The 18818-nt window shown below is 49.8% G+C and overlaps 1 protein-coding gene across 1 annotated transcript in view; it reads left to right on the top strand.

Annotated features, from left to right (window-relative positions):
• Positions 1-5652: 5652 nt before the first annotated feature.
• The window catches only part of XKR6 (XK related 6), a 35159-nt gene continuing 21993 nt past the window's right edge, over positions 5653-18818 (top strand). The window contains exons 1-3 of the mRNA XM_027904481.1: positions 5653-5851; positions 9162-9230; positions 18421-18617. Of these exons, the coding sequence (XP_027760282.1) occupies positions 5829-5851; positions 9162-9230; positions 18421-18617 (289 nt within the window). The 5' untranslated portion in view covers positions 5653-5828. The remainder of the gene's footprint in view (positions 5852-9161; positions 9231-18420; positions 18618-18818) is intronic.

Genomic DNA, 18818 nt, shown 5'->3' with positions numbered 1-18818 from the left:
CCAGTGTGTTCTATGATTCTGTGGTTTTATGATGCTGTGATTCTATAATTCTATGATTCTGTGATTCTGCTCATAGGGCTGATCCAACATAGGAGCAAAGGCTTTGTGGACAATGTCTTGGCTTCACTACTGTCCTGCTCCCTCACACTTCCCAGCCTCCTCCGTTTTCTGCCTTAACAAACAAAGCTATTCAGAGAGGTTTATTCTGCTCATGTACAGCTCCCTGATGCCTGCAAACCCTCCGTGCTCCCAAACCTCCTCTATGTGCTGCTTCCCTTCTCCAAGCACCCAACAGTAACATCTCTGTCAAAGGGCAGAGCTGGTGACAGGATGACCAGCAGCCCTGGAGGTTGCAAGGCCAGAGGGTCTGGGTGGTTGTGGCTTGCAGGGACACACAGCCCATGCTGTCAGTCTCACAACCAGGGATTCTTCCCTCTGCAGTGGCCAGCAGAGGCCAGGGAAGGGCAAGATCTCCATGGAAAACGGGGCAACAAATAGCGTGAGGAGAAGGAGGAGGAGGAGAACCTGCTTTCTTGTCTGTAAAAGGGTGGAGTTTGCCTGCCTGACTTGGTAGCTTCTTTCTGTAGAGATCCCCTCTCTGTACTGAGACCCAGTATCCAATCTAAATCCACCTTATCACTTGTCCTGTCACTCCACACCCTTTTTTAAAGTCCCTCTCCATCTTTCTTTTAGGATCCTTTCAGGTACTGAGAGGCCCCACTAAGGTCACCACAGGGCTTTCTCTTCTCATGGCATGTGTCACCTTCCCCAGGCTGTGCACTTACTCCACAGAGAAAAAGAAGACCAAGTTAAGAGATGGTGGGAACAAAACACAACCCAGCCAGCTCTGGGAGCTCCCATTCCAGCTGTCAGATGGGAATGCATTCCATTTCCATGTGAACTTCGCTTCCCACAGGAAAACTCCTTTCCTACCTGTTGGCACGGCCCCTGACACTGCCCCAGTCTCCCGTGTCCCCCAGATATTTTCCATGGGGGAAGTGGAAGCGATTCCTCAGAGTGACATATCAAAATGACAGCAGGGAGATGGGAAGCATGTGATGGGGAAGTGATGCCAAGGAGATGGGAGACATCTGGTATCAACCATCAGCTCTCAGTCAGTCGTCTGGACCCTTCTGTAGTCAAGGGAAGGAGACAGGAAATCCGTAGGAGGTGTTGTAGACACTTATCTTGGGATGGGATGAGTGGCTTTCTGGGAATCTGTCTTTGATAAAAGATGGAACCGAGGCGATGAGTTTGGATCAGCTTTCCCACTTTTGGACAGCTGGAGTAAGAAAGGGAATCCCATTGGAGGATCTACTGTGGTGGCTCGAGGAAAAATTCTTAGTCACATGAACTTCCTTGAGCTTCACAAAAAAGCTGAAGCAAACCCCCTACTTGCAACTCAGGCCACCCCAGAGGTTTGGGGGTATCAGAGGGGGGAAACATTTGGCACAAAATATTCCATACAGAGAAATAGGTGCTGTGAGGAAAGACAGGAGAAGGGATCCACTCCCAAAGCTTCCTTAAGAAGCGCATCCTGCTTTTAGCCGTCACCTCAAGTGGCAGGACACGCAGGCAAGGGAGGTAGCGGGGAGGGGGAGGCGGTGGAAGGTGGAAGTTTAATTCTCTCCAAAGCTTGGAGATGACTCAAGGCTGCAGCATCCTCTTTCCAGCAGAGTGTCCTCATAATCCCACGTTGGTAACCGGGCCCGCTGGCTCAGGGAGCGTTTCCGGCTGCAGGGAATCGAGCCCCAGCAATATCCTCCCCCGGCCACCCTTCGAGCCAGCAGACAAGAGTCTTCCTGACACGCTGCCATGTCTCAGGAGGTGTTTAAGTGTTGGATATCCTGCCTTGCAGCCCCAACATGGGAATGTGAGAGCTCTGTCTCCTCGCTCGGCTCAGGGTAGTGGATGGGTTTGCCTGAGATGCTCCAGGTCAAGCCAAGGTCAAGCCCTTCCTTCAGCACCAGAAAAGAAGGGGTTTGAACCCACAGAAAGAGGTTTGGACCCACAAAAAAAGGGATTTGAACACATGGGAAGTGATTTGAACCAATAAAAAAGGGATCTGAGCATGCAAGGAGGGATTTGAACACAAAAGAAGGGGGTTTAACCTACAAGAAAAGCTTTGAACCCACAAGAAGAGGCTGGAAATGAGAGAAAGGGGTTTGAACCTACAAGAAGAAGTTTGAACACACAAGAAGGGATTTGAATGCACAGGAAGGGGTTTGAACCAATAAAAAGAGGGTTGAACCAATAAAAAGGGGTTTGAACTCACAAGAAGAGATTTGAACCTGTGGGAAGGGGTTTGAATGCCTAAGAGGAAGTTTGAACCCACAGAAAGGGGTTTGAACCTACAAGAGGAGGTTTGAATCCACAAGCAGAAGTTGGAACCTATAAGAAGGGATTTGAACCCATAAAAATGAGTTTGAACCCACAAGAAAGGGTTTGTTTTCACCTGGATACTCTCCTGGAGGGCAAGAGAGGGCACACAGGGACTGTTCCTAGTTGGGTGTTGAGGTCTGGGCCAGCGTTTGGGATGGTGTGTTGGAGGCAGGGCAGGATGGAAGAGGAAATGATGAATCTTTTGGTGGCCCAGACCAGTCCCTGGTGTTGGACGGGCCCTCCTGTGTGTGTGCCAAAACTTACCTGCTCTGGGGGCTCAAACACCTGAAGTTTTAGATTAGGATTTGAAGGATTTCTGTCCTGGGCTGAGATGTTTAGAGTCAGCTGCAAATTTTTAAACTAGTCAGGGCTTGGCTTTGGAGGCAAAGGGCAACCTGAGTCAGATTCAGAGTTTGTAGTGCAGGGGTTGTGTCAAATCCCAGCACCCCACAGTGGCAGATTGGATGCTGAGCTCTATGATCCCAAGTTTATGGGCAGAACATACAGTCATAGAAGGAATCATAGAATGTGCTGAGTTGAAAGGGACCAACAAGGATCATCCAGTCCAACTCCTGGCCCTGCACAAGACACCTCAACAATCTCACCCTGTCCCTGAGAGTGTTGTCCAAACACTCCTTGAGCTCTGTCAGCCTTGGGGTCATGACCACTGCCCTGGGGAGCCTGTTCAGTGCCAACCACCCTCTGGGGGAAGAACCTTTTTCCTGAGATCCAACCCAAACCCCTCCTGACTCAGCTTCACACCGTTCCCTTGAGTCCTGTCCCTGGTCATGAGAGTGAAGGGATCTGTATCTGCCCCTCTTGAGGATGTTGAAGACTCCAGCGATGTCTCCCCTCAGTCTCTGCTTGCCCAGCCTGAACAGACCAAGTGACCTCAGCCACTCCTCATAAGGCTTCCCCTCCAAACCCTCCTGTGAAGGGCCAGGCAGGACCTGGAGGGGTAGGAGGGCTGACAGACAGTGTCAGGCTGCCCCTGGGCACTGTGCCTGGTACAGGGGGCACATCCCTCTGCTGCAGAGCCATTCCCTAAGCCATGGCCAACAGCCACCGGCATCAGGTCGCAGGGGAAGAGGTCACCTGAAGGTGGGGTGATGGGAAAGAGGGATCCCAAAAGCAGGAGAGTGAGTGTGGCACTTCAGATAAGGTACAGACACCTGGCTGGGGAGAAGCAGGTGGTGGGAGGGGGTTACCTGGGGAGGAGCTGGTGGGGGGGGCAGTGAGAAAGGATGTTTTGGGCTCACAGTGAGAATCCTTCTCACAGAATCACAGACTCACAGGGTGTTTGGAAGGGACTTTAGGACCATCTTTTTCCAACCCCCGTGCCACAGGCAGGGGTACCTTCCACTAGACCAGGTTGTTCCAAGTCCTGTCCAACCAGGCCTTGAACACTTCCAGGGATGAGGCAGCCACAACTTCTCAGCTGAGCTCAGTGTACAACAGGGTTCTTTTTCTTCAACCCATAACTGCAACCCACCCCACCAGCTGAGCTTCCTTCAGATCCTCAACAACCAGAACATCTGTTCTGCTCCTGTTTAAAAGTACATCCCTGGAGTGTAGGAATCTATTCCAAATCCATCCCAACAGGCAGCTGCACCACCTTTCCCATCCAGTTCTGCAGCATCTGACACACAATCTCAGAGTATCCAACCACTCAGGCCACACACCTTCCTTCTGGGGAGGAAAAACTTCCATGTTCTCCATTGCCTGGGATCTTTGCCTCACTGCACGAGTGTAAACCATCCCCCTGGAGGGAGAAGGCAGGAGAAAACAGGGGAGCCAAGGTCAGGGCTTTGGAGACGGCACACAATGCCAGCAGGGAGAGGCTGCATGTTTGCACTTCGGAGAGGCATTTGGGCAGTAAATGACAGAGGCGCTGAATTATTCCATGGGAGAGGGAGGGGGGTGTGAGCACAGGAGGGAAAAATCCATTCATTCATTACAGAAATCAATAGCCCCCACGTGTCATTTAAGCTGGCCTTCCCCTGGAGAAGTGCAAGATGGAAGAGACCTCAACTGCTTTGCTGATGGGAGCAGAAACCCTGCCCGGGCTCAGCCAGAGGAAGGTGCCGAAAGAGATTATTCCGTGGTGACTCCTGAGTCACGTCTGGATCAATGAGCCCAGCAATTTATTGGTGCTTCTGGGATATATCTCGTCTAAGCATTCACCATAGTCAATGTTAATGCAAACATCCTCTGTGCAGGGCAGGGCAGCTGCCTCAGCTGGATCAGGAATGCAGGAGGCATCCGAATGGGCCTGGGAAGCATTTTGAGTAGCAGGAGGTCGAAAGGACATGTGTGAAAACAAAAGGCTTTTCTTTTCCTTTGGATTAGGCACCTTGCACTTCCAAAAGGAGCCCTGTCCAAAAGGGTCAGGGAGACAAGGACCTCCCAAAATGGCAGTTGGGCTGGATAGTGCCTTACAACTGAAACACTCTATTCTATTCCATTCTGTTCCATTCCATTCCGTTCTAAATTAAAACCTGCCAGCCACCCCTAGCTCGGGGGAAGTCGTTTAACCTCCCTGCCTCCATTTCTGCACCTAACTGTGCATGAACATCCATCCCCTGGGCTGAGCTGCAGGATTTCATACCTCGCCTCCCAGATGCTGTTTGCTGGTGGAAAGCTCCTGTGACCGCATTTGTGTCACTTGGATAAGCTGTCTGCTAGCACGGGAAGACTCAGCTGTGCCCCGAGGGTGGTGGAGCGAGGACGTGGTCAGGTGGCTTCACTTTTATTAAGCTTCAAGCAGAAAGCTCCTTTAAAATAAGTAGGAGGAGAGGAAAAAAAGGAAAAAAAATGCTGAAGTAGTGGGTAATACTGTACCTGGCCTGGTTCTTCTCCTGGATGCAATCACTAGAAAGTGGTCCTGTTTGTCATATTATTTTAAATCAGTCTTAATTAGGAGTTAACTGCTAAATGAAACAACTGCAACTTCAGCCATCCATAGGTTCCTGCATAGCTTGACCTGCTTCATTTTATTAGATATATCTCCTTACTGGCAGCCCCCAGCAGCTGGGAGAAATCCTGCAAGCAGGCAAAGCTGCTGCCAGGCTCGTGGTTAATTTTAATCATGGGGCTGGGAGGAGACTCGTAAAATAGCTGCAGGTGAAGCAGGGAAGGATGCTCAGGTGGACTTCCAAGGGGAAAAGGAGTGTTTCTGCAGGGATCAGCTGAGGCAAGGGCTCCTATACCTCCCAGAAAGGCTGTGTGTCCTCTCCTGGTGGTTTAACACATCCTGGTGGCCTTTGAAAAGCCACTATGAGGTTCATTGGATTCTCCAAAGCCCCGGGAAATGGTGTGGGCCGAGCACGGAGCAGCGTTTGTGAGGCACTGCCTCACCAAGGGCCCCCCCACCCAAAAAAAACCCAGAGAACCTCCATCCACGCTTCAGAACCCACCAGTGCATTTCCTCTGGCCAGGAATAGCCGATGAGTAATACAAAGCAGCAGAGGTAATAAATATTAAAGAGCTGGAAAATGTTAAAGTGCACCGGGCAGCAGGGCCGACGGGCACTGCGGGTGAGAAGCGTGGAGAGCATCGGCGGGCCCCTCATGCAGGGTTTGCTCCTCATCCTGGAGGGAAAATAAAAAAGTAGGGATAAATGTTGCAATTATTTGTTGTTAACTGTGTGCTGAAAGGCATCATGAGTTGCAGCGAGCTGGTGAGCTCATCCCTGGCCTCATTCCCTTTGTGGGTCCAAGCCATGGCTTTCCTGGTGTGATGTGTCTGGAGTAGAGGAGACGCAGCCGGTGGGAGGAAGGAGATGTGACACCAAGCATCTGAGAATGTGGTGATGAGGTCTTGTTTCCCAGGAAAACATGGCTAAAGGATTGCAGGTTTGGATTAAATACCTCATGGTGCTTTACTTCCCCATCCCTGGAAGTGCTCAAGGCCAGGTTAGAGGGGCTTGGAGCAACCTCATCTAGTGGGAGATGTCCCTGCACATGGCAGGCGGTTGGAATGGGATGAGCTTTAAATTCCCTTCCTATCCTAATCGTTCTGCGATTCTATGATTCTACAGTGGGTCCATTGAAGGTAGCAGCTGATGAAGGGCATCTGTCTTGGCCATCACAAGAGGTCATTGGAGATGAGGCATCGATTCGGGTCCTGCAAGCTCTGAACATCCCCCTGCCCCCCTCAGCCCCTAATGTGGCAGTTCCTCAGCCAGGGCTGATGGTGATGGGAGTCAGATGCCATTTCTGTGGTTTCCTTCCAGTTCCTGCTCCTTTCACCAGGCACCAGATATAAGGTCCACAGGGCAAAGATCCCCTCTAATTCTTCCTCCACCTGACTAGAGCCAAAATGCCCATGAAAACCTTTCTGTCCCCTTTTCTGGCCCCCATCAGGGTCCATATGGAGGTGCAGATGGATGGGGCTGACTGTGGCGAGACAACAAGGGTTAAACTCTCTCCTGGCAGGCTGGGAGGACACCGTGTGATTTCTGCGAGCCCGGGGAGGAAGGCAGGCCCTCGCTAATGTATGCGCAGCTTCTGTGGAACTAAAAATAGCCCTTGATCTGAGGCTGTTCTTCCAGGATTTCACAGGCGCTCACCCAATTTTTAGCTCCTTCCCCTGAAAGGGATGGCAAAACGCAGGCGACAGCCTCAACCCCCCTCCCGCAAAGCCGCCGCGGCGGGAGCTTTGCTCCAGGGATGCCTCTGGAGCACGGGAGGAGCCGGGGATGTGCTGCTGCTGCTGAACGCGCAGTCCCGGGGCCGTGACGGTCCCGCGCAAGGCTGGGGTAGACTCAGGCACCCCTGAGCAGCATCCCGAGGATTTTCTGGGAGCCCTGGTGCTTTGCTCTGCAGCGGCGTGTGCCAGGGAGGGATGGAAGCGGCGGGGAGGGCTCGCTGCAGCTGGCAGCGAGCCACAGCTCTGACCCTGGCAGCTCTGCAGCAGCTCTTTTGCAGCTCCCCCCAGGTCCTCAAGACCCAGCTCCCCTTTTCCTAAGCAGAGTCCTTCCCACCCCAAAACTCCTCCTGGCTGGTGTTTTTCTGGCGTGCTGTTAAAATACTCTTGGAGCATCCACCTCCTCAGCTCTACAAAGCCACTGTTCATGGGGGTTAGGAGAGACTGTGCTGCATGGAAAAGTCTTGTCCAGTGATTTCATGTCCTGCTTCAGCATCAGTGACCTTGAGGGCCATGGAGAGAGTAAATACTGCAAATTCAGTGAATGCTCTTCTAGAATCCAAATCAGCTCCCTGATCTCCCAGTGAGAGACATGACCCCCTTGTCTTCCCCAGCAGCCAGAGCCTGGAAATAGGAAATGTTTCCCTCCGAGGGAAGGAATAAGCACCCAGTTGTGTTACTGTTTGGCTCTCTCTCGGGTCCACATCAGTTTTTGAGGGTTTAGACCACAGGCAATCTGCAGTCTCTGCTCAGATCATTGGACTCACGGCCCCAGACTGGTTTGTTAAATTCCTCAGTATGTGGAAAACCCTTAGAAGAGAAGACCAGTGAGTCTCCATCTCCAAGGGACTCGCTGCTGTTGAAAGGCGTGACTTTCCCCTCTCCTGCTCTGCATCCTTCACTGACAGATCTTGGAGGCTTGCAGAGAACCGAGAGGAGATGAAGATGTGTCCCTACCTTTGACTGGTATCCCAGAGCAATGCCAAATTCTCCTCTCCTGAGATATCCTGTGGCTCTGGTGGGTCCACAGGATGCCAAATCACTTCTCAAGACCATCTGGGTTAAATGGTGTAACATGACCCATCCCATTCAAAGGGCAAGGCGACTATTCCCACGGGTCTCTTAGCATCAAGCACTTGAACACTCATGTTTTGGTAGCCCTCAGGCATTTCTTTGGATTTTCCCTGAAACTTCCCTTGCTTGGAGCCAAGACAAGCGAATCAAAAGCCCTCCACTTCATTTTCAAGGCCTCCTCCTGTTCCCGTAGGACTCACTGGACTGGGAGCCGTTCTATTTCCAAGTGGAGAGCCCTGACATTAAACCAAATTTTTGCAAACACACTTGAAGGAAAAATTCAGTCTGAGTCCAAGTTCCTCCTCTCTGTGTAAAGCTATTTAACAGCTTTGATTTAAAACAGAAGGCTTTGCCGGAGGCGATAGCAGGAGGTGCCGGAGTATCCTTTAAGTAAATAAGTTATGTGCAAAATAGGGAAGGGTTTAAGTATTCATAACTAATTTTGTGGTGGGGGGAGATCTGTGGTAAAAAGAGAGCATTTGGCTGAGTGCTAGGATGTGAGATCGTCCCACGTGTGGTGGATGCTGTGACATGTGTGTGCAGCACCCATCGCTTTGACACCCCCTCCAGCATCCCCTGCTACCCTGCTCCTTTGAGATGCTTCCCACACTAAAATCAAAAAAAAAGGGCATTCATACCCCGGTGCTGGAGAGGTCTTGGGGCTCGTTCTTCTATTTTAGAGCTCTACATCTCGCAAAATAATTGGCAAGTGAAAACATAAACGCGATTTCTGCGAGCCTGGCTCGGAACGGCGGGAGCTCCCGCTACAAAGCTATTCTCTGATTCCGTATTGATTTACTGAGCAAAGGTCTGGGAATAGGGAATCTGCAACCTGGATATCCAGGGGAATCCCGCAGCCCATGGGGACGCAGCAAGGAGAGGCTGCCTGGCTGCTTCCAAAATGGGGGTTGGAATGAATGTTCCAATAGAACTTTCAACTGTTTTTGCAAACAAAGAAATACTGGCCAGGGTCTGGCTAAGCATGGATAGCTCTGCAACAACCAGATTTGGGAAAGTTTGGCAAATCAGAGCCTTATGGTTTGTTTCTCTCCTCCTGGTTGTGATCTTTCAGCCTGTGAGTCAGAGAAAATTTACTCTGCAGCTGGGAAAGGAGAGGAGTCACAAAGGTGGATGCCAGAAACATCTCCCAGACTGAGCAACCTGGGAATGAGCAGCTCAAGCACCTTTGGCCTCTGGAGCTTTATCTGCAGTGATGCCCTTGCCCCACTTTTGTGCCATGTGCATGAGCTGGAGGTGACGGCCACAGTGCCTGTCAGCAGAAGGAAATCACACCTGCAGCCCTGCCCGTGGTCTCACAGCCTCAAATATCTGCTTAAACTATCAGTAAAAAAAGGGATTTGGACAAAGACCATGACCAGAGAAGGTCATACAGGTGTATGTCCCATTCAACTGCTGAAGACACTACTCTGAAATTATCAGAGCACCCTGTTTTGTGCATCAGAGCCCCCAGATTATCAGCTATGAGTTAAATCAGCAAATACCAAAGCTGTGGGATACAGATCCTAAAAATCCCACAGCACTGTGATTGAATTATCTCCCTCAACCATTTGACGGAATTGACTCTTTCCAAGGAGGGGCTGATTTGTAGACTTTCTTCAAATACTGAAAGTGATCTTGCGCTGAAAATCATTTCACTGTCCCTGGAAGTGTTCAAAAAACGGTGGATGTGGCACTTGAGGACATGGTTTAGTGGTACACATGGCAGTGCTGCTGGATTGATGGTTGAACTCAATGTCTTGAGGTCTTTTCCAGCCTGAAGGATTCCCTGAGTCTGCAGTGACAGTGCTTAAGTGCTGGCACAGGTTGCCCAGAGGGCCTGTGGAGTCTCCATCCTTTGAGATTTTCAAAACTCAGCTGCACAAGACCCCGAGCCTTGATCCAGACACCTCTAAAACCCCTTTTCAATCTAAATTATTCCATGATATGATCCTTCCCAGCATAAGTTTTATAAATCAGCTGCCTCTTTTGCAGTTGGTGTCTAGTAAAGCCATCTGTGCTTTAAAACAGCTTTAAATTGGCTTAGAATATGAAATTACAACAGTTTCTCCCGTGCAGCAGAAGACTGGGACTTTCATCCTTTCAAGCAGATATTTCAGTTGCAGATAGTATTTTGCAAAAAGCAAGTGTTTCTGATATAAATGGACATTCAAGTATCTCTCCCTCTCAAATACAGGCATTTGGAGAATGGGGCTTTTAATTCACATGAAGACCAGAATTTTTTAACTTGCTGCTTATTGCACCTTTGAAATAGGGGTATTCCAAAAGTCTGCCTTGGCACAACCCTTTGGCTTTAAAACCAAAATTTAATCCATTAAAATTTTGGCCAAGGCTTTCAAGATTCTCACTCACTCAGGGAAGTTTTCAAGCAGGGATAAGGAAATAAGGAGCCAAGAGGAATGTCTGGGTGCTAGAAAACATGAGAAGAGACTGATGCAGTAAACTGGAGTACAGTCTAATTAAAAGATATTAATATAGGCAAGTAATGCAATGTTGTCACCTTGATGAAATGGCTGTTGTGTGATCTTGTCGTGAGTGACTCCAAACAAAGCCTGATGCTGGATCACGGTGAAGTTGTGAGGAGGTGGATCAAGTCTCACATTGGAGTTCCAGGTTTGACACCAGGATGATGATAAACGCCCTGTCAGAAAGAGTTTCTTCACTGAAACTCTTTCACCACTGAAAGGGTGGTCAGGCATTGGAGTCCCCATCCCTGGAGGTGTCCAAGGAACAACTGGATGTGGCACTTGGTGGTCTGGGCTGATTGACAAGGTGGTGACCGGTCACAGGTTGGACTCAGTCTTGGAGGCCTTTTCCTATTCTGTGATTCTATTCTATGATCCTGTGTTCAAAGATAGAGTCCTTCATGACCTACTGGTCTACACAACTCATGGATGATGTCATGCCATGCGTTTAAGTGCCTTGCAGGCATGGACCAAGCTTATTTTGTGTTCAGCAAACATTCTCCTCCAATAAGTACGACAAGGCACAGAATGGAGATTATTAACAGCTTAATAGGAGCTGGTAGAAACAATTAAGTAGATAAGGGGTAGCTGTACACTGAAGGATGTTTACTGGGCAAGAGAGAGCAGAAAGGGCAAGGCAGGAAGACTGGAACTTGATGAATACACTTTCTGTTGCATTTTGTTCACTTTTAGGTATAAACCACATGACGAAATCCCAAAAAGTGGCAACTTCCACTGTCAGAAAGCTCTGAGAACCTTGGTTCTGAAAATCAGGATGAAGATCATCAAAATGCTGAGAGATTGTAGTTGTATGTGCTTGGCATGACCCGTGAAGAGGCTGGGTTAGAGGAAGGTTTTGTGTAGAAATAAGGATTCCTTTCCTGCTTTTGAGAGGGAAAGTGACCTTTCCAGTTCAGCAATAGCCCCCTGCCTGGTTTTGGCCCAACAAAACCATCAGTGGTGTAAATAAATCCTGCATCCTTTGAGGATTAGTTCAGGCCCTGAACCATCCCCTAGAGACAGTTTGGATGCAGCTCCTTGTTCTGGAGGAGTTTGATGCCATGGAAGCAGCCAGATGAAGCTGAGATGTATCAGAACCCGGATGGGACCCTGTAGTTATTACTTTGATACTCAAAACTTGTGACAGCAATAATCCATCTGTGAATCCTAGTCACTAAAACTTGTGACATTATAACCAAGCAAACAAACACTAACAAATGTTGATCCTGAGCACGTTGGTGGTGATGGGAACTGCAAGTTTGGGTTTGATTTTTTTTTTTTTTAATAGACAGCGTTTTACTTCCACGCTCCCCCACCGCCTGAGCGCCGCATCTTATATTCCTTTTAGATCTTTCAGAAGGAAAATAATTCATTAAAATTAAAAAAGCGGGCCAAAGCCGCAGCTGGTGTAAATTGCTGGAGCCCTGTGGATGCCAGCTCACTCCAGCTGAGATCTGGCCTCACATAACCTCATTTTAAGGGGATGTTCAGGCAGCCTCCGCTCCCAGCCTTCCAGCCGAGCAGTTCCACGTCCTCGTTTCCTCCCTTCCGAGGAGGGGGCTTTTAATCCGTGAACACCCTCCAGTCCTCAAGGCTAATGGCCCCTTGCAACAGTGAGCCTGTGGAGGAGGTGGCAGGAGGGTGAGCTGTCAGGGGGATAATGTGCTCCATCCCACCCCTCTCCTTCCAGGAGGGAGCACCAGGGAGAAGGTTGGTGCCACGGGATGATGAGGGAGGTGGTGTCCATCCATACAGTTGATACCATGACACCGAGGTCACAACATGCTCCTGTAGTGCCATGGTGAAATTCTGAACATGAACCCAAGTGTGCCCAGCTGGTCAAGCAGACCAAGGTCACCTGGCTTGTACCAGCACTGGTGTGATCAAGGGAGTGACCGTCCCCCTGTGTGGACACCCTGGTGAGGCCACACCATGAATCGTGGGGTCAATTCTGGGCCTCTCATAACAAGACACTGAGGGGCTGGAGCATGTCCAGGGAAGGGAACAGAGCTGGGGAAGGAGCTGGAGCAGCAGGAGCAGCTGAGAGAGCTGGGGGGGCTCAGCCTGGAGAAAAGGAGGCTCAGGGGGGACCTTCTGGCTCTGCAACTCCCTGACAGGAGGGAGGAGCCAGATGGGGGTCAAGCTCTGCTCCCAGGGAACAAGGGACAGGAGGAGAGGAAATGGCCTCAAGCTGTGCCAGGAGAGGTTTAAAATGGATATTAGGGAAAATTTCTTCACTGAAAAGCTTGTCCAGCCCTGGTACAGGCTGCCCAGGGCAGTGGTGGAATCACCATCCCTGGAGGTGTTCAAAAAGCATGGATATGGCAGTTGTGGACATGGTTTGGTGGTGAAAACGGTGGTCTTGTGTTGATGGTTGGACTTATGATCTTCAGTGTGATTCTTTGACTGAGTCTGGCTCTGACGGAGCCAGTTTTTCCCACAGCAGCCCTCACTATGCAGTGCTTTGTATTTGGGGCTAGAAAGAGTTAATTTTCTGAGCTCCTTTCCCCAGACGCCCCTTTCTGGCTTCTCCAGCATGTTCTCCCATTTTCAAGCCAAGGTTTGCTTCTCTGAAAGGAGGAATTGGTTGTGCTCAGTCAAGAAGAGTTTCCCAACCTGGAGTTGTTGGGAGTGGAGTGAGTACATCAAATACTACTTCTTTACCTCTGTCTTTATACCTGTACTAGTAAATTAGGCAATTTCAAGGCCTGCTTGAGGGCACTTGTAGCTTCATCATGCCCTGCTCAGGGCCAGGAGTTGGCCTTAATGATCCTTTGGGGTCCTTTCCAACTCAGGGTGCTCTGTGATTCTACAATTCTACACTCAATTCTGAGCATAATCACTGGATTTATCCAGGCTTACTGGGACTTTTCAAGTCACCATAACCTGCACAGGGTGCAGGACTCTCTAGGCACTAGGGATCATTCTCAGTAATGAATATGATGGCAGCTGCCTCGTTTTGGAGGATGGGAGAGTTGATTTCTGTCATCAGTCTCGGCCCCCTGTCCTCAGGAAAAGTGATCAGTCCTTTGCTGCCTATTAGAGTCTGAGATTCCTGACCTTGGTCAGCTTGTGGTTGTGTGGGCCAGGCCATGAGGGCTCTTTTTTCCTCAAAGCACAGCCCAAGGCCTGTGCTGATGTGACCCTCTCACCCATCCACATCCTCTTCATCTCATGCCAGCCCATTGCCTGAGGCATCCTCCTGGTGGTGATACCCAGAGCCACCTCTGAAAATCAAACTGTGCCAAGGCTCAGGCACCATCCTACAATACTCCACCCTGTTCTGCTGTCAACAGTCTCTGGAAATCATGGCCAAGTCCAACTAACATGGCTGTAGCCACACGGAGTGGAGTCATGCCAGCTGGCCAAGGACAAAGGCTGGTTTTTGGTCCTCTTTGTTTAACAACACAGACAGAGCCTCTGCCTCCAAAATCCGTCCTCTGCCATCCACGTGGAGCATCTTTTTCTGCATCACTGGGGGGGAGGGGTGGGTTTTTTTTACAGCAAGAGCATCTCCTGCCTCCTGTGGTTCTCTCCAGAGGTTATTTGGCCACATTTGTGGATCCAATGGCTTTGGCTCCATTGGCGCAGGGACAGCAGTGACTTTGCCCCGTGCAGTTCATGTGCTGCTGCAGCATCCGTAGTAAATAAGCATGAGGGTAATTACACCAACAGGAATTCTGGGAATCCTGCCAGGAGGGAGGGGACAGCCAACCCTTTGTGCATTAAAAAAAAAAAAAGTAAAAAAAAAAAATTAAAAAAAAGAATCTCCCCAATCCCTCCTCCCAGCCCCGAATTAGTTCTATCTCTTGAAGCCGTGATGAGACTTGGAACTAAAAATATGCACAAATATACACACACTCGTATATAAAAATAGCCAGTATTCAAAAAAAAAAAAAAAAAAAGTCCAAAGTTAGGCTCCTGTATCCAAAATTAAGCTCTTAAATAAATAAATTAGCCTGATTTTCAAAAACACAGAGCAGTGAATGGTTTTCTCTGACATAAGAGGAAGCATCGAGTTGCTAAAGATTGAAGATCAGGCCCGAATATGGATTTGAAAGTCTAATTATAGAAGCCTGTTTGGTACCAGCTTGACCGAGAACAACAAATTTCAGGTGAAATGACATTGATTTTTTTTTTCTTCTTTCTTCAGAGTTTGTCTACACTTAAGCAGTGTTAGTGAAAGTAGGAAAAACCCTCAAATGAGTAAATATAATACCACAAGGAAACAGATAAACTGGAATAAAACTGCTTACACCAGTGTTGGACATTTGTGTTTGGAAATAGGGTTAAGAATTATTAACCCTAGAGCTGGGTGAAGTTTTTTGTTGATTAATTAAGTAGGTATTTAGGAATTGTTGGAAGCCTTCTGTTGAAAGTATTTCTTCCAGGTAGAAATACTGCCTTTCCCAGTTATTCTCAGAATATTTCGCAGTTAAGCTCACAACTGACTGGCACCAAGGGGGAATGGGGTTTTAGTGCTCCTTTTCCTCTCTTTGCCAGATTTGGGTTTGAAGGAAACTGAAGAGAGAGCACCGTATTTTGTCATGGACCAAGAAGAGTACACAGGGAATTTCATTTCCCTTCAGCCCCAAACGGTCCTTGGAACTGCTTTGTTCTCGTGCCGGGACCATTTGGTGGCCAAGGGATTCCTGAGGCACCAAAAGATCTGGGTTTAAATGCCAAAAAAACTTTGAGGGCACCTATTTGGTGCTGTATGACTCAGTTTCCTCCTCTGTGGAACCATAGAACACAGCTGACCTTTGCCAAAGGCTGTGGGTTCAACAACCAGGACAGTTTGGTGTTTCTGTCCTTGCCTCTGTTCTGGCCATTGACAGAGACAGGATCAGGAAATTATGTTAATCCAATGTATTATCATGTCCTTTCATGCTGTCTCAACCAGTCGTTGTCATGTCCTCTCACCGTGGCCAGTGAGAAACATTCAGGCTTAAATTGTGTGGATGGTGGTGAATCCCTGGAGATCAAGGAGGAATCGTTGCAGGATTTGGTGTCCCATCTTCAGTTTCTTCCTAATCTTTCTGAGTGACTCAATGTCACTGTTGTGGTTCGGTTCAGCCAGCCTGGAGTGCTGGGAAAAGTATTTTTTGGCCTTAAAAATAACCCAAAACTGGAGACAGGTGATGGGAACAGCAACGTAGAAGATAAGAGGTGTAGGAGATGGTCACCTGTGAGAGGGGACTGAAAGAATTTTTTTCTGGAGAAAAGGAGGCTCAGGGGGGACCTTCTTTTTCTCTCCAACTCCCTGACAGGAGGGGGAGCCAGGTGGGGGGTGGGATCTGCTCCCAGGAAACACAGGATAGGACGAGAGGAAATGGCTTCAAGCTGTGCCAGAGGAGGTTCAGGTTGGATATTGGAAACAATTTCTTCCTTCCAGGGTTGCCCAGCCCTGGCACAGCTGCCCAGGGCAGTGGTGGAGTCCCCATCCCTGGAGGGATTTAAAAGCCATGGGGATGAGGCACTTGGGGACAGGGGTTAGTGGTGGCCTTGGCAGTGCTGGGGGAACAGCTGGACTCAATGATCTTAGAGCTCTCTTCCAGCCTTAATGGTTCTGTGATTCTATGGGATTTTTCAGTCTGGAGAGAAGGGTTTATGTGGTAACTATGTGCAAACAGGCAAATGACTGGCTGCAGGGTGAAAATGAATAAATTCTTCTCCTTGTCCATGGCTGAGGAGTTGAGGAATGAGTGGCTTAAGCTTCAGAAGAGGAGTTTAAGTCTCATTATACACAGCAATAAGAGCTTCTGGGGAGGGGAGGCCATCCAGGACTACAGGACAGATTTGGTGGTAAGAGCTTGGCAGGGATGATGGTGTCTTTGCCCGTGGGCAGCACCTTATGGGCACCATCACCTTGGGTTTTGGTGGCCCTGTGTCGCTGATATTATAAAAACCCGTTGCATGGTCTGCTGCTTCTGCTTTCTCCTTGAACCATTACACCCTCTCTGACTTTGCCTTTCCAGCTGAACTGCATTTATTTAATTCCTTGCATGGATGAAGGGAAGGCAGGATCCCTCCGTTGTGCTGCAGCTTCTGGGGCTGGGATCTTCCAGGGAAGCGCCAAGCACTCGTGTTGGTTTTGGCATGCTGGGGACTGGGAGAGCAGGTGGTCCACAGCCATTCCCACCCCACTCGGGGTCTGCTGAGGATGTCACACCAGTGTCACCAGTGTCGCGTGTGCATGGCGTAGCATTTTTCTCGAGTTTCGAGCCCCATCTGGTGGCTTCCCTGCGTCATTTTTCGTGTCCTTGCGGACTTCTTTCGGGATTTTTCGTCTTCTGTGCGTGTGAAGTGCGAACGGGAAGGAAGGACAAGGTGCTGGAGAAAAGGCAGGGCTTGCAGAGCTGCCTCTGCTTCCCTCCCGGCTCCCTGTTCCCGGGTGTAATTTGGAGACACAGGCGCTGTCGAGGCTCCCGTCCGTGCCTCCTGCTCTTCCTTGCTGTTCAGTCTCGCCCGAGCGGCAAGGAATGATCTAATCGTTCTGGCGAAACCCCAGTTAGTGCTGTGAGGCCCTCCCAGAGCCTCCAGAAGGCACTTCATCCCACTGCCGTGCTGGCATTGGAGCTGGGACAGATGAACAGTCCCGGGAGGGGACATTTCCATCGACTGACTGGCTCAGATGACCAACTTTAGGGCTGGCATTAGGGGAAATGATTCCCATCCCAAAAAAGGCTACAGCCATCACTCAGGGTGAGAAGGAAGAAGACCCAGTATTAGATCATCAGTCCCTGGAAGTGTTCCAGGGCCAGGCTGGATGGAGCTCTGAGCAACCTGTGACAGGTGACAGGTGTCCCTGCCAACAGCAGGGGGATGGAACAAGATGATCTTTAAAGTCCCTTCCAGCCCCAGCCATTCCAGGATTCTGTGATACCTGTGAGCGTTAGAAAGCACCCCATTTTAGGAGAGGGTGCCATGAGTGCTGTGGCACCTGGGCACATTGTGCTACCCTGCCTTGGTCAGCTCCATTCACAAAGATTGCCCAAATGTCCCCTGAGGGGAAGTTGTGTCCCCCCAGAGTGAGGTTTGCAGGTCTGTGGAAACAGAAGCAAGGGTAGAGCAGTGCCCATGCACAAGGCACCTCCTTCTGGTCCAGCATTGCCCAAAGTCTCCATAGCTGACCAGTGGCAAGCTGTGGCCTTTTGCATCTGTGGGTCACACGTGTGCTGAAGGTGAGGGTGGTGTCTCCTGTCTCCAGCTGTGATGAAGTAGGGCCAGGTCACACAGTCGTGGAATATCCTGACTGGAAGAGACCCACAAAGATCATCAAAGTCCAGCTCCCAGCCCTGCACAGCACAGCCCCAAGAATCCCACCCTGTGCCTGAGACCATTGTCCAAATGCTCCTTGAACTCTGGGGTTGGGGACAAAACCTCCTTATCAGAGTGCTGAAGGGACTTAGATGGTCTGTCAATCCACCACCAAGCGTTATGACCAGTATTTTTCAAGTAGCTTCTCTTCTTATGACGAAAACAAAGTGAAAGAGTTGCTTTCTTGTGCTTCACAAGCATTTCCTACCCCCAGGCTTCACGTCTGGGAGGTGCAAGGTAAAGATTTTCCACCTGTGCAAGATGAAGTACATTTTGTGATATGTTTTAGCGGGCATGGTGGCATTCAGTCAAAGGCTGGACTTGGTGACCTTGGAGGTCTTTTCCAGCATTAATGATTGGTTGGATTCTGAAAGTACTTCTCAGATCTTGCAGGAGAAAAAAGCCTTATGCCTTCCCCAGATTCCCTGTCCCCAAAACAGCTGGCCCAGCCCTCCTCGGGTTTTGCCACACGCCAAAGCCTCGCACTCAGCTTTCCCTCCTGTGTTTGCTGCAGGTATATCCGAACTATGTACCTGGGGATCCAGAGCCAGAGGCGGAAGGAACACCAGCGGCGTTTCTACTGGGCTATGATGTACGAATATGCAGACGTAAACATGCTGCGCCTCCTGGAAACGTTCCTCGAGAGCGCCCCTCAACTGGTGCTACAGCTCTGCATAATGATCCAAAAGAACCGTGCAGAAACATTACCATGTAAGTGGCCCCCCCTCGTCCCTCCTTTTCCCCCACCTTCCCGGCCTCCCCCCTCCGATCCCGTGCTCGGCAGGGATGTGTTGGACGTGGATGCGTTGCTCACTTCCCGCCCCGGCGCGTCACCTCTGGACAAATCTCGCCCCAGCTCTGCGCTGCGTTCGCTGGGTAAAAATTTCTGGTTGTTCCACTGAGAAAAAAAAA

The sequence above is a fragment of the Empidonax traillii genome, unplaced genomic scaffold (assembly GCF_003031625.1).
Source record: "Empidonax traillii isolate 1590-97213 ecotype Southwest subspecies unplaced genomic scaffold, ASM303162v1 scaffold1060:size1239554, whole genome shotgun sequence".
Taxonomy (NCBI): domain Eukaryota; kingdom Metazoa; phylum Chordata; class Aves; order Passeriformes; family Tyrannidae; genus Empidonax; species Empidonax traillii.
This window is presented reverse-complemented; position numbering and strand designations above follow the sequence as displayed.